The 13558-nt window shown below is 43.2% G+C and overlaps 1 protein-coding gene across 2 annotated transcripts in view; it reads left to right on the top strand.

Moving 5' to 3' along the window:
• luc7l3 (LUC7-like 3 pre-mRNA splicing factor) overlaps nucleotides 1-13558 on the top strand; it is a 29065-nt gene that overhangs the window by 9997 nt on the left and 5510 nt on the right. For both annotated transcript variants that reach the window (XR_012096006.1, XM_073026495.1), the window contains exons 6-9: nucleotides 3514-3618; nucleotides 3710-3871; nucleotides 9009-9298; nucleotides 13370-13512. Coding sequence is in view for 1 of the 2 variants with exons in the window: in XM_073026495.1 (XP_072882596.1) it covers nucleotides 3514-3618; nucleotides 3710-3871; nucleotides 9009-9298; nucleotides 13370-13512 (700 nt within the window). In the remaining variant the exon portion in view is untranslated. The remainder of the gene's footprint in view (nucleotides 1-3513; nucleotides 3619-3709; nucleotides 3872-9008; nucleotides 9299-13369; nucleotides 13513-13558) is intronic.

A 13558-nucleotide genomic window follows, 5' to 3' on the forward strand; every position in this document is an offset into this window, starting at 1 on the left:
GGATCAGATTCCTCTTGGTCAAAACAAGCCATTGAATTTCCTGCACATTATTGCTGATTCATCTATTAAGCCGCTTGGCAGGAGGTGGCAAAGACTTCCTCTAGTTCATGGGTACCCAAGCTTGTGTCTGTGGGCTGTCAGTTATTGGTAGGAGGTCCTTAGTACAAAAAAGGTTAGAAACGCTGGCTCTAGTGAGACTTAAACAACTTGAGTTGATTGTGTCACTGCTTTGGTCAATAGAAGTTCTGCACATGCAAGAATGGGCTACAGGCTGATCTCACTGTTTTTGGGCAGTTCTTCAAGGTTGGTCTTAACTAATTTTGTTCATTCTTCTAAACTCTGGAGAGTACAGGCCCAGAGCCATCGTACACTCTTTATATACTAACCCTTTCTGGAATAATTCTTGTGAACCTCCTCTAGACTCTCTCCAATGCCAGCACATCCTTTCTTAGTTACGCTCACAATACTCCAGATGCGTTCTGACCAATGCCTTTTAAAGTTTCAACATACAAGTCTAAGAGACATAGGAGCAGAACCAGACTGTTCGGCTATTGGGTCTGCTCCACCAGTCCATCATTGTTGATTTATTATCCCTCAACCCCATTCTCCTGTCTTCTCCCTGTAAACTGAGTCTTGAATCAGATCTTCTCTCTTACTATTGTAATTTTCTTTACTCCACTGAAATACTGCTACATCAGACTTTTACTTTCTGCCTATCAAATTTCAGGTTGAACTCAATCATACTGAGACTTACTGTCTCCCGAGGGTTCCTTTACCTTAAGCTCCCTAAATCGTCTCTTGTTCATTGCATAACACCCAAACTGTTCTAAAAGGTCATCTTGTAAGTATTCAACAAATTCATATGAGATCCATTGCCGACCTACATGTTTAAAATCTTGTTGCCATTTTGACCTGCCTTTTCTCTTTCCCATTGTAAGCTGTAGTCCACATCCCAGCTATTGTTTGGAGGCCTGTATGTAACTGCTTCATGGTCCTTTTATTCTTGCAATTTCTTATCTCAGCCCACAAGGATTCAACATCTTCCAACCCTATGCCACGTCTTTCTAATGATTTGATGCCATTCTTTACCAGCAGAGTCACGCCATGAAATCTGCCTCCCTTCCTATTCTTCTGATGCAGTGTGTAACCTTAGACATTCAGCTCCCAATTACAGCCATCCTTCAGCCACGATTCAGTGATGACCGCAGCATCATACCCAGGTGTATGTAAAGGTGAAACAAGATCTTCCACCTTATTTTTTTATAGTCCGTGCATTGAGATATAACACTTTGAGCAAGACATCTGGCTGCCCCCTACCCCACTCTAAAAGGCTGTGGGTGTGATCCGAGACGTCTCTGACCTGGCATCTGGGTGGCAACATACCATCTGGGTGTCCCATTCATATCTACAGAAGCTCCTGTCTGTCCCTCTGACTATTGACTCCGCTCTCACTACTGCTCCCCTCTTTTCCATCTTTCCCTTTTGCACTACAGACCCACGCTTAGTGCTGGACTGGGTTAATTACCCAGTCTGGAATTTCTTGATCGTTCAAATCCTTGAATCCATTCTGAAAATCTTCTTCAGTGACTGCAGGTATAAGCAGTATTCTTATAAATCACCGTGAGTGAAAGAGAGTGCCATACTTTCCATGCAGGGAAACTGAAAACATTCTTTCAACAATGTTTTGCTTATATATTTCAAAATTTCCAATAAAAGTGGTCACTGCACTTTTTGCCTGGGTTAAATTGAAATTCTCACCCTGCAGTTTCATATTTAGGAAGGGTTTTGGCCCAAAACGTTGAATGTGCTATTTTCCCATTGATGTTGCCTGGCCTGCTGAGTTCCTCCAGCAGTTTGTGTGTGTTGCTCGGATTTCCAGCATCTGCAGATTTTCTCTTGTTCATATTTAGAATGTTCATTTTGTCATACAGATTGGCTGGGTATGCCACATCTCCAAGTAGAAGTTCAATCTTGTTTCCCAAGCTCTTGTTAACTTTGAGCAAAAATTCAACCACAATGTCAAAAGATCAAAGGAACATTTTAAACTGCAAACGAGGAAATCTGCGGATGCTGGAAATTCAAACAACAACACACACAAAATGTTGGTGGAACACAGCAGGCCAGACAGCGTCTGTAAGGAGAAGCACTGTCGACGTTTCGGGCCGAGACCCTTTTAAACAGCATCTTTTTGACAGCCAATGCACTTCAGTATGAAGAAGCAAGTATTTAAACTCTTCATTGTTACCTTCACATAACTGGTTAAAAAAAATGTCACTGGCTGTGGGATATTGATCAACAGACTTGGAATTTCTTTTCATAAATGCCACTAAACCACCATGGCGACAGATCATATTTGGTGCTCCATCTGTTGCACAAGGAATGTTCCTAATCGGAATACTTTCATCCTCTATATGCATTTTGAGCTTGTCTTAGATTGATTCTCCATTGATATTTGTTTTTTGCTTTTACAAAAGAAAATCTCTTCATAAACTTTTCCATTTTTGATGAACCATGCATATTCCATTGTTGTCTTGCACAATTGACTCATCCAATTGTGTCCCAAATTCTGTTCTTTGTAGCTCTGTGCATAGTTGATACACAATGTATTCACTTATTTTGTCAATATGACGAGCTCGAGAGTTATTACTCAGAGAAATTGATTTTAAAATACTGGTATCTATTTTGAGAACAGTGGTGAGCACTTCTGATACAGCCAGCATTATTAATCTTTCATCAATTGTATGAGATTTGGACACTTTGCTATCATTTTGGAAATGTTATAAGCAGTGAGACAACTATCAAGGTCATTTTTAGCTTTTGGTAAATGACTTGAGTGCAACACTTTTTAAATGTTTCTTTCCTCCTCTGGAGCTGAGAAATAGCAAAATAGCTTTTCTAGGGTGTCTTTTATGAAAGTGTTCCTGCAATCTTCATTAGGCAGGACAGTATTAGAAATAAGACACATGGGGCATCTCTGATCTGACGGGAATGGAATAAAACCATACTCCAGGTATGTAATGTTTTATTGACACACTTTGTAATTCAAGGCTTCACGACTTTCAGACTTGTAGAGGTGCACCGTGCGTAGTTATCCATCATTAATGGGGCTAAATTAAAATAAAAATTAACACAAACTGGGAATACCTATCAGATGTTCACATGGCATTGAGTAGACAGTCAAGTCTTGTGCCTCAAGTTAGGGTGTGGCTTACTGTACCCCCAACACACCAATCTTAACCGCCTCCCGACGATTGCTATTTCCCCTAATGCCCCTTTTGGACATGTAACCACCCCCTTAGGAATCACTGACCTAACATCCTTCAACTATGAGCATCTTAACCAAGACTGCTTTTAGGTAAGAGGTTTCATTTCAGAGATCATGCTATTTATTACAACACTGCTTTGAGCATTGTAATACTGATTGTGAGTAGGTATTTTCCTTGGCTAAATGTCTTGGAAAGTTCTGAGTTTGTGAGAAGGTGCTTTTGATGTATATGTTTTGCTTGCATGCAGATAGAGGAGTTGGGCTCTGAGGGGAAGGTAGAAGAGGCCCAGGGTATGATGAAACTCGTGGAACAGCTGAAAGACGAGCGGGAACAGCTACGATCTGCCAGTTCGGTGAGTCTTCTGTAGTTCACTGACATTAGTATCTCAGCTGTTTAGAAAAGTAATGTATGTTTTGTAAAATAATAATTGAATATTTCTGCAGACCATCGAGAGCTTTGCAGCCCAGGAGAAACAGATGGAAGTGTGCGAAGTATGTGGTGCATTTCTTATTGTGGGAGACGCCCAGTCCCGGGTTGATGACCATTTAATGGGAAAGCAGCACATGGGTTACGCAAAGATCAAAGCAACAGTGGAAGAACTGAAGGTTAGTCTGTAGTTGGGACGTTGTAGTGGTTCTGAACTGTGGCAAAGACATTCATGAGTCCAGCACATGTTCACCAGACTGATATTGGGCTAAAAGGAGTAATTTTCAGGCAATTTGTGTGAATTTGGGACTTTAAGTATAAAAATTTAATTATTGATCCAATGGAGATACTGAAGAGATGTGGAATTTTATAGGTCCTTGTGTTGGTCTGTGCACTTAATGTTTTGTGTTTATTGGTATGCTGGTTGTGTTTACTGTGTTGGCAAGCAGACCAGTGTGCATGGTCTGCTTTCTGTTGTGGAGGATTGTTTGGCATGTATTAATGGGATGTGCAGCTTGTATTGATTGACTTTATTACTTGTATCCTTCAGATACATGAGTAAAAATCTTTGTCTCTGTTCAAATGTGCAATTGTAGCAATTTATAATAAATATGTACAGCGGGTTAGTCAGTATAACATAGAAATACAGTACCGTCAGCATGAATTAATCAGTCTGATGGCCTGGTGGAAGTTATCCCGGAGCTTGTTGGTTGCCGGCTTTTATGCTGCAATACCGTTTCCCGGATGGTAGCGGCTGGAACAGTTTACGGCTGGGGTGATTTGGGTCTCCAATAATCCTTTGTGTTTCTTTTTGCACATCTGTCTTTGTAAATGTCCTGAATAGTGGAAAGGTCACATCTACAGATGTTTGCACCACTGTTTGCACCACTCTCTGCAGAGTCCTGTGAATGAGGGAAGTACAGTTGCCATATCAGGCAGTGATGCAGCCAGTCAGGATGCTCTCAATTGTACCCCTGTAGAAAGTTCTTAGAATTTGGGGTGGGGGGGCGCATACCAAACTTTTTCAAACGTTTGAGGTGCTGTTGTGCTGGTATATACAGATCACGTGAAATCCTTGGTGATGTTTATGCTGAGGAGCTTAAAGCTGTTCACCCTCTCAACTCCAGATCCATTTACATCTATAGGGGTTAGTCTGTCTCCATCCCTCCTGTAGTCCACAACCAGCTCCTTTGTTTTTGCGACATTGAGGGAGAGGTTGTTTTCTTGACACCATTGTGTCAGGGTGATGACTTCCTCTCTGTTGGCTGCCTCATTATTATCTGAGATTAAACCAAACAGTGTAGTGCTGTGGGTGGCAATACAGTCATGGGTGGACAGAAAGTAAAGGAGGGGGCTTAGGACACAGCCCTGAGGGGCATGTGTGTTGAGTAATCAGAGGGGCAGAGGTGAGGGAGCCAGCGATCTGACAGGAAGTCAGACTTACTGGGACAAGCTATGGCAGCCAGATCTCTGGCACTGAGTCTGGTTCTGCAGTGCAGAAGGGACGGGGGAGGAAGAGGAGAGCGGTAGTGGTAGGGGACTCGATAGTTAGAGGTACAGACAGGAGGTTCTGTGGTCATGACAGAGACTCCTGGATGGTTTGTTGCCTTCCGGGTGCCAGGGTCAGGGATGTATCTGATCGCGTGCACAGCATTCTGAAATGGGAGGGTGAGCAGCAGATGTCATGATGTAGGAAGAAAGAGTGAGGAGGTCCTGAGGAGTGAGTCTAGAGAGCTTGGTAGGAAGTTAAAAAGCAGGACCTCGAGGGTGGTAATCTCAGGATTGCTACCTGTAGATAAACTAGTGCCTATTTTTCTAATATAAATCCCACCTGTGATAGATGTAACGCTGAGGTGGCTACCTTAACTCATATGTTTTGGTCCTGTACAAAGTTAAATAATTTTTGGAGAGATGTTTTTAGAACGTTATCAAAAGTCATAGGTGTGAACTTACAACCTAATTCACTTACGGCAATCTTTGGGATTATTCCAAAGGAAGCAGGAAGTGTTCCTCAACATGTAATGGCCTTTTCAACTTTATTGGCCAATTGGCCAGGAGAGCTATTTTGTTATACTAGAAAGATTCTAATCTACCTACTGTTTTTTTGGCTCTCCTCCACTATGTCTTGTTTAAGCTGGAGAAAATTAGAAGTCGGACGTTTGATATATCTTTTAAATTTGAGCAAACCTGGTGACCTTTTATTCAATATTTTCATATGATCTAATTTTTTTTCCTTTTTTTAAGTAAAATATATATTTTTTTCTCTCTCTGCGAAGTTTCAGATCTGACCAGAAGGATGTTTTCTTTTTTCTTTTGTAATTTTATCCTCAAATGGACTGCTCAGTCTCTTTTTTTGTTTCCAGTCTTTTTTTTTGTATGAATTGCCAAGGGGAGTTGCGGTTCTTCGTTTATATATATAATAGTCCAATATAACATTTACATGACTTTGACAGTATACATCTCTTTCGTTGTTCTGTACATTTATTGCATTATGTATTTGATATAACTTCTTTGTATCTATTCATTTAAAAAAAAAATCAATAAAAAAAGATTGAAAATGAGGATTGCTACCTGTGCCACGTGCCAGTGAGGGTAAGAATAGGATGCTCTGGAGGATGAACACGTGGCTGAGGAACTGGTGTAGGGGGCAGGGTTTCAGGTTTTGGGATCATTGGGACCTCTTCTGGGGGCAGGTGGGACCTTTACAAGAAAGACAGGTTACACCTGAACTACAGAGGGACCAATATCCTTGCAGGGAGGTTTGTTAGTGCTATGGGGGTGGGGGGTTTAAACTAGATTTGCTGGGGGAATGGGAACCGGAGTGCCGGAGTAGATAGTGGAGTGGGGGTGAAAATAAATGATGTTAAAGGTTCATGCAAAGTCACAAATAGAAGGGTTGTGTGGTGGTAATAATCTTCTGAGGTGTGTCTATTTCAATGTGAGGTGTATTGTAGGGAAGGCTGACGAGCTGAGGACATGGATTGACGTGGAGTTATGACATTGTAGCCATTAGTGAAACTTGGCTACAGGAGGGGCAGGACTGGCAGCTCAATGTTCCAGGGTTCCGATGTTTCAGACGTGATAGAGGCAGAGGGATGAAGGGTGGTGGGGGGGTGGCATTGCTAGTTAGGGAAAATGTTACAGCAGTGCTCAGGCAGGACAGATTAGAGGGCTTGTCTACCGAGGCCATGTGGGTGCAGCTGAGAAACAGGAAAGGTATGACCACATTAATGGGGTTGTATTATAGACCACCCAATAGTCAGCGAGAATTGGAGGAGCAAATCTGTAGAGAGATAGCAGACAACTGCAGAAAACATAAAGTGGTGATAGTAGGGGATTTTAATTTTCCACATACTGATTGGGATCCCATACTGTTAAAGGTCTAGATGGGTTAGAGTTTGTAAAATGTGTCAATGTACACCGGGAGTGGGAGAGATTAAAAATGTTTAAACACACCTGCCAGTTGTGCCATGCACATGCTGAGTACTTGCCCTGGAATGCAGTCCAGACCCGCAGCCTTACAACTGTCCACCCATTGGAAATACCTGCGTACTTCGGCCTCAGATGACCAAGCTGCCAGTGGCATCTCCTGCAGGTCTCCTCGGGCTCAGTGTTGGTGATGTTGAATCGAGTGTGCTTTTAAAAAAAATTGCTCATCTGGGAGAGAGGCATTGATGCTGGAAACTCCACTGTGTTTAGCTTTGAAGTCTGCAATGGTGTGCAGACCCTGCGATAAAGCTGCATGTGTCGGTGGAAAGTTGAGTCTGAATCTTGTCTCTGTATTGTTTCACTGCCTTGATGACTTCGTGCAGATCGTAGCCACATTTCTTTAGCTCTTGTTGATTACCAGCAATGTAAGCTCTATGTCGTGCTCTATGAAGTGTTGATCCAGGTTTTCTGATTTGAAAAGACTCTGACCGATTTCGGGGGGCAACATCCTCGATGCGCTTCTGGATGACACTCGCGACCTCTTCCATGAACTCGGGAGACATCCTCATCATGGAAGATATTGCAGTCAATGTCATCAAAGCACTCCTGTAGTGTGGAGGCCGATTGGTTGGACCAACAGTGGATGGTTTTAACTATGGCCACCTCTTGTTTCAGCTTCTGACTGTACTTTGGCACCAGAAAAATGGAAAAGTGATCTAATTTTCCAAGCAGAGGGTGGAGGAGTGCTTTGTAAGCTTTGCGGAAGGGAGAGTAGCAGTGTTTGAGTATGCTATCTCCCAGTATGCTTACCTGGATGTGTTGGCAAAACTTTGGAGAGACCTTAGCGACGCTCTTTTAAAGTCTCCGATGCCGATGAAGAGAGCCTGTGATGGGTTATACACAGCTGTGAACTCCCTAGGCAGCCAGTGAGGTCTACACAGCAGCACCAGGTATTCCAGATCTGGGGAACAAAAGGATTTGAGGGCATTTACATTCTGGGAGTCGCACCAGGCATTATTGGCTATGCATTGTTTGGTGTGTATTCCAAACATAGAACCTTACAGCACAGGCCTTTCAGTCCCTGAGGTTGCACCAACCTTTTAACTTATTCCAATATTAATCTAACCCTTTCCTTCCACACAGCCCTCCATTTTTCTCTCATCTGTGTGCCAATGTAAGTCTCTGAAATGTCCCTCTACTGTCACCCCTGGCAGCGTGTTCCATGTACTCACCATGATGTACCTCCGGCACTGCTGTTACAGATCGGGGTGTCAGTTCAGAGACCAGTTCTGGCATCCCTTAGGGAATGTCTGTTGTCCTCCTACAGTCTGAAGATGTACAGGGTTGGTTAATTCGCCATTGTTAGTTGTCTTGTGATTAAATTTAGAATTAAATTGGGGTTGTCAGGGGTTGCTGGGTGGCCTGGTTCAAAGGGATGCATCTCTAGAAGATAAAATAATCTCCCCTATATTTCTCTCCAATCATCTTAAAATTATGTCCACTCATATTGGCTATTTTCATACGGGGGGGGGGGGGGAAGGTTTCTGGCTGTCCATTTGTTTTATGCTTATGCACCTCTATCAGATCATCTCTCTAGCGAGGGGAAAATGCCTAACTTCAACTTTCCTGATAAGACTTATTCTAATCCAGGCAGCATCCTGGTAAATCTCCTATGCACCCTCTTTAAAGTTTCCTGTGCAGTGACCAGAACTGAACTGGCATGTGTAACTGTGCTTAAGTGTTGATGAACAGGAGAATGTTTAGGCTACAACAGTGTACTGGGTGATAATTTGTGTTTTAGAAGAGGGTGATTATGATTGTGCAAGGGATGTGTTGGTTTGTATAAGTGGCTCGTATGCTCCTGTTCATGTGTTTCTTTCTGTCCAGGAGAAAGTTCGGAAAAAGACTGAGGAGCCAGAACGTGATGACAAATTAAAACGAGAACGGGAAGAGAGGGAGCTGGAACGTGAGCGAGAGCGCGAGGAACGGGAGAAGAAACGTCGTCGGGAAGAGGAGGAGAAAGAAAAAGAGCGGGAACGTGAAAGAGAGGCGCGTCGTCGGAGGAGTCACTCACGTAGTCGACACTCTCACTCCAGCCGAGCGTCTGAGCGGCGGCGGAGCAGATCACGAGAACGCAGGCGTTCCCGCAGCAGAGAACGAGAGAAGAAACGGAGCAGGTATTTCATGCGATAGCATACTGGAGAGGAGTGTCTGTCCTCTCTGAATCTCATGGTCAGTGGTCTCTTGTGCTTTCAAGTTTTCCAGGGTTCAGTATGATTCCCTTCCTGACAGGTGGAATGTGGCAGGGTCCCTGTTAGACTGCGGGGTCCCATCCTTGCGTGAGCACGTTACAGCAGACTACATGGAATGGGATCCATCTCTGTATGATTTCCTGTTTAGTCTTGTTCAGTGCCTGGATTCACAATCACATCGATTCAGCCTAGAAATAAAACTTGTTCTGCCTCAGTTACCTGCATTAAGCAGTGTTTAAGTGCTGTCTATGTGTACGGTCTTTTCAACCACTCTACCAACTTATGTGGCAATTTTGAGGGATCTATGAATGTGGGTCCCAAGATCCTTCTGTTTCTCCATGCTACTACCAGAGGGAGCCAGTGTGTCAGAACAGTTAGTGGAGAGGTTGTGGAGACGGATCTTGGTAAAACCTCAAACAAGGGTTGAACATGGTGCAACTAGAATCCTGAGCTGTTGTATTTCAATGCAAGAAGTATCATAGGAAAAGGGGCTTGAACTTGGCATGGGTCAGGCCAGCTTCTGAAATTGTAGCCATTAATGAGACTTGGTTGTGACTGGCAGCTCAATATTCTGGAGTTCCGCTGATTTTGGATGTGACAGTTTGGGAGGGATTAAAGGACAAGGGGGTGGTGTTACTAGTTGGAAAATGTCACAGCAGTCCTCGCAAGCCAGACTGGAGAACTTGTCTAGTGAGGCGTTATGAGCGGAACTGAGAAATAAGAAAAGCACGACCACATTAATGGGGCTCTATTACAGAGCTCTCAATGGTCCTAGAGATTTAGAGGAGCAAATTTGTAAAGAGATTGCAGACTTTTGCAAGAAACACAAGGTTGTTACAGTAGGTGATTTTTGACTTCCACATATTGACTGGGATTCCCATAACAACATAATGAAATATTTTGTCAAATGTTGAGGAAAGTTTCCTTCATCAGTGCATAAGTTCCAATGAGAGCATATGATACTGGATCAGCTACTGGAGAATAAGTTTGGGGAAGTGACCAAAGTTTATGTAGGGGAACACTTTGCATCCTGTGCCCACGGTGTCATTAGTGTTAATATGCCAAAAGATGGGTCTAGTCTGTGTTTGAGTTTCGAAATTGGGAAAAATGCTAATTTTCATGGTATCAAAGGATCTGGGAAGTGTGGATTGGGACAGGCTGTTTTCTGGCAAAGGTGTACTAGGTAAGTGGGAGGGAGTCATTCAAATGAAATTTTGGGAGTACAAGGTTTGTATGTGCCTGTCATAATAAAAGGTAAATATAACTCGTAGGAAACGTTTGTTTTCAAGAGTTGGTGTCCTGGTCAAGAGAAAGAATGTGCGTCGCAAGTATAGGTAGGTAGGAACAAATGAGGTGCTTATGGAGTATACGAAATGCAAGAAAACACTTAAGAAATCAGGACTAAAAGAAGGCACGAAGTTGCTCTAGCAGACTAGGTGAAGGAGAATCCAGAGGGATTCTACATGTGCTAGAGCAAAAGGATTGCAAGGAAGAAAGGTGGTCCTCCAGAAAATCAGAATAATCCATGTGTGGAGCCAAAACAGATGGTAGAAATCTTTAAAATTTTAGATTTGTATTTACTCAGGAGATAGATACAGTCTATAGAAGTGAGGTCATGTAGCATCAACTTTATGGACCTTGTACAGACCACAGGAGGAGGTATTTTGCTATCCTGAGGCAAATCAGTGTGGATAAATCCAGAGGGCCTCAAGTGCCGAAATTGCTGGGGCCCTAGTGGAGTTAACTAAATTACCCTTCGTGACAGGAGAGTACCAAAGCATTGGAGAATAGCCAATGTTGTTCTGACTAGGAAGTTATAGGCCATTGAGTCTGACATCAGTTGTGGGAAAGTTATTGGAAGGTATTCTAAGGGACAGGATATAAGTATTTGATAGACATGGACTGATTAAAGATGGTCAGAATGGCTTTGTGCATGGTTGGTCATGTGTCTGGGTTGCGAATGAGATCCATTCCCAAGTCTGTCTTTAAGTCGGATTTATACGTACATCGGAACAGATTAGCCTATCCTTTGATGCCTTATGCCCTGGTGCACATTTTTCCTCTTTTGAAATGTAGGTTCTTTCAGGCATAAGCCAGTCTCATCTACATTAAGTATTTGGTCTGGCAAATAACCTCCCTCCCTCCCTCAATTTTTTATAACATTTCAGGAAAATCACTCGCTGCTTCACCTTGCACTTTAATATTATGTAAATTTGCCCTCACTTTGAAACGATTGAACCAACCCCTACTTGCAACAAATTCTTCGTCACGGAAATAAACACTAGATGGGAATTGTGAATCCATAATTTTAACTCGTTTACCGTGTCAGTCAACGGAACAGAAGCACTGCGGATTCAGCAGCAACCGCGGGTGGCGGGTCCTAAAGTCTACCGGCACTGAGACAGCTTAAATGGGACACACTCAACACAGTGTTAATGGCAATGTGATCCGACTTAAAATGGCAGACAGCGTTCTCCTTCCTTGAGCCGATGAGTTTTTAATATAATAGGCTTATGGCAGGCCGTTCGTAAGTACGACTTGTTTGTAAGCTGGACGTTGGTAACTCGGGGACTGGCTGTAGAGTTTTTCTAGGAATTTGCCAGGGAAGTGGATGAAGGCAAGGCGGTGGGTGCTGTCGAGAGGGACACTAGCAAGGCGTTTGATGAGGTCCCGCAGGAGAGGTTGGTCATGAAGATTCAGCGGCTGAGCATTCATGATGAGGTAGTAAGCAGGATTAGACATTGGCTTTGGGAGTAACCAGAGAGTGATAGTAGGTGGTTGCCTCTCTGACTGGAGGCCTGTGACTACTGCACTACAAGGGATCGGTGTTGGGTCCATTGTTTGTCATCTATATCAGTGATCTAGATGATAATATGGTTAACTGGATCAGCAAATCTGTAGATGACACCAATATTGGGGGAGTAGTGGACAGTGAATAAGGCTATCATGGCTTGCAGAGGGAGCTGCATCAGGTGGAAAAATGGGCTGAAAAATCTAGACAAGTGTGAGGTGTTGCACTTACAGAGGACAAACCAAGGTAGAATTTAGTAGGGCACTGAGGAGTGCAGTAGAACAGTGATCTGGGAATACCTGTCTATAATTCCTTGTAAGTGGCATTATAGGTAGGTAGGTTCATAAAAGAGAGTTTTGGTAACTTGGTCTTAAACCAAATATTGAATACAGTATCTGGGATATTGTGTTGAAATTATTTAAGGCATTAGTGAAGCCTAATTTGCAATATTATGTGCAGTTCTGGTCACCTACCTGCAGAAAATATTTAGATTGAAAGATGCAGAGGAAATTTACAATGGTTTTGTTGGGACTTGAGAACCTGAGTTATAGGGAAAGGTTGAATAGGTTTTGACTTTATTCCCTGGATCATAGGAGAATGAGCAGAGATCTGATAGAGGAGTATAGAAGGGTAAATGCAAGCAGGCTTTTTCCAGTGAGGTTGGGTGAGACTAGAACTGGTGGTCGTGGGTTAAGGGTGAAAGGTTTAAGGGAAACTTGAGGGAGAACACTTCACTCAGGTTGGCGACAGTGTGGAACAAGCTGCCAGTAGTGGTGGTGGATGTAAACGACCTTCTATAATATCCACAACTCCTCCAACCTCCCACCCTTTCACTTCTTTATCCAAGTTATCTGTAAAAATCACTTACTGAGCAGTATAGCTTGGATTACTTGTGGTAAATAGTTTTAAGTTACTTGTTCACTGGCTCCTCTCTATAACTACTCCAGTTTTGGTCATTGCATGTCTGAATTTTAAATATCCCTCAATTAGATCTGTCTTCAGCTGTCTGGATTCTAGTTTCCCTCTATCCCTTTGAGATGCTCCCTAAAAGCTAATTTCTCCTTGTCTGGCTTACTCCAGGTTTTATGTCTAATGCATCTGTGGAAATTTGGGACATTGTACTGTATTGTGTGATCTGGGTCTGCTGTTGTCTCTTGGAAGTTGTTGACTTTAAGTGTTCACTGTGGCTTTTCCTTTTACAAAAGGGGTGATGATCGTTGGAGCAGGGACCGGTCGGAGAGGAAGCACAGGTCCCGGAGCAGAGATCGCCGCAGGTCACGGAGTCGTGACAGGTCTCACAGACACAGAAGCAGGAGCCGGGAGAAGGAGAGGAGGTCAAAGGACAAAGGTACAGAGATGGGTCTCCCTTGCTTGTGACTCACTAACAGATTGGT

The sequence above is a fragment of the Hemitrygon akajei genome, chromosome 22 (assembly GCF_048418815.1).
Source record: "Hemitrygon akajei chromosome 22, sHemAka1.3, whole genome shotgun sequence".
In the NCBI taxonomy this organism is placed as follows: domain Eukaryota; kingdom Metazoa; phylum Chordata; class Chondrichthyes; order Myliobatiformes; family Dasyatidae; genus Hemitrygon; species Hemitrygon akajei.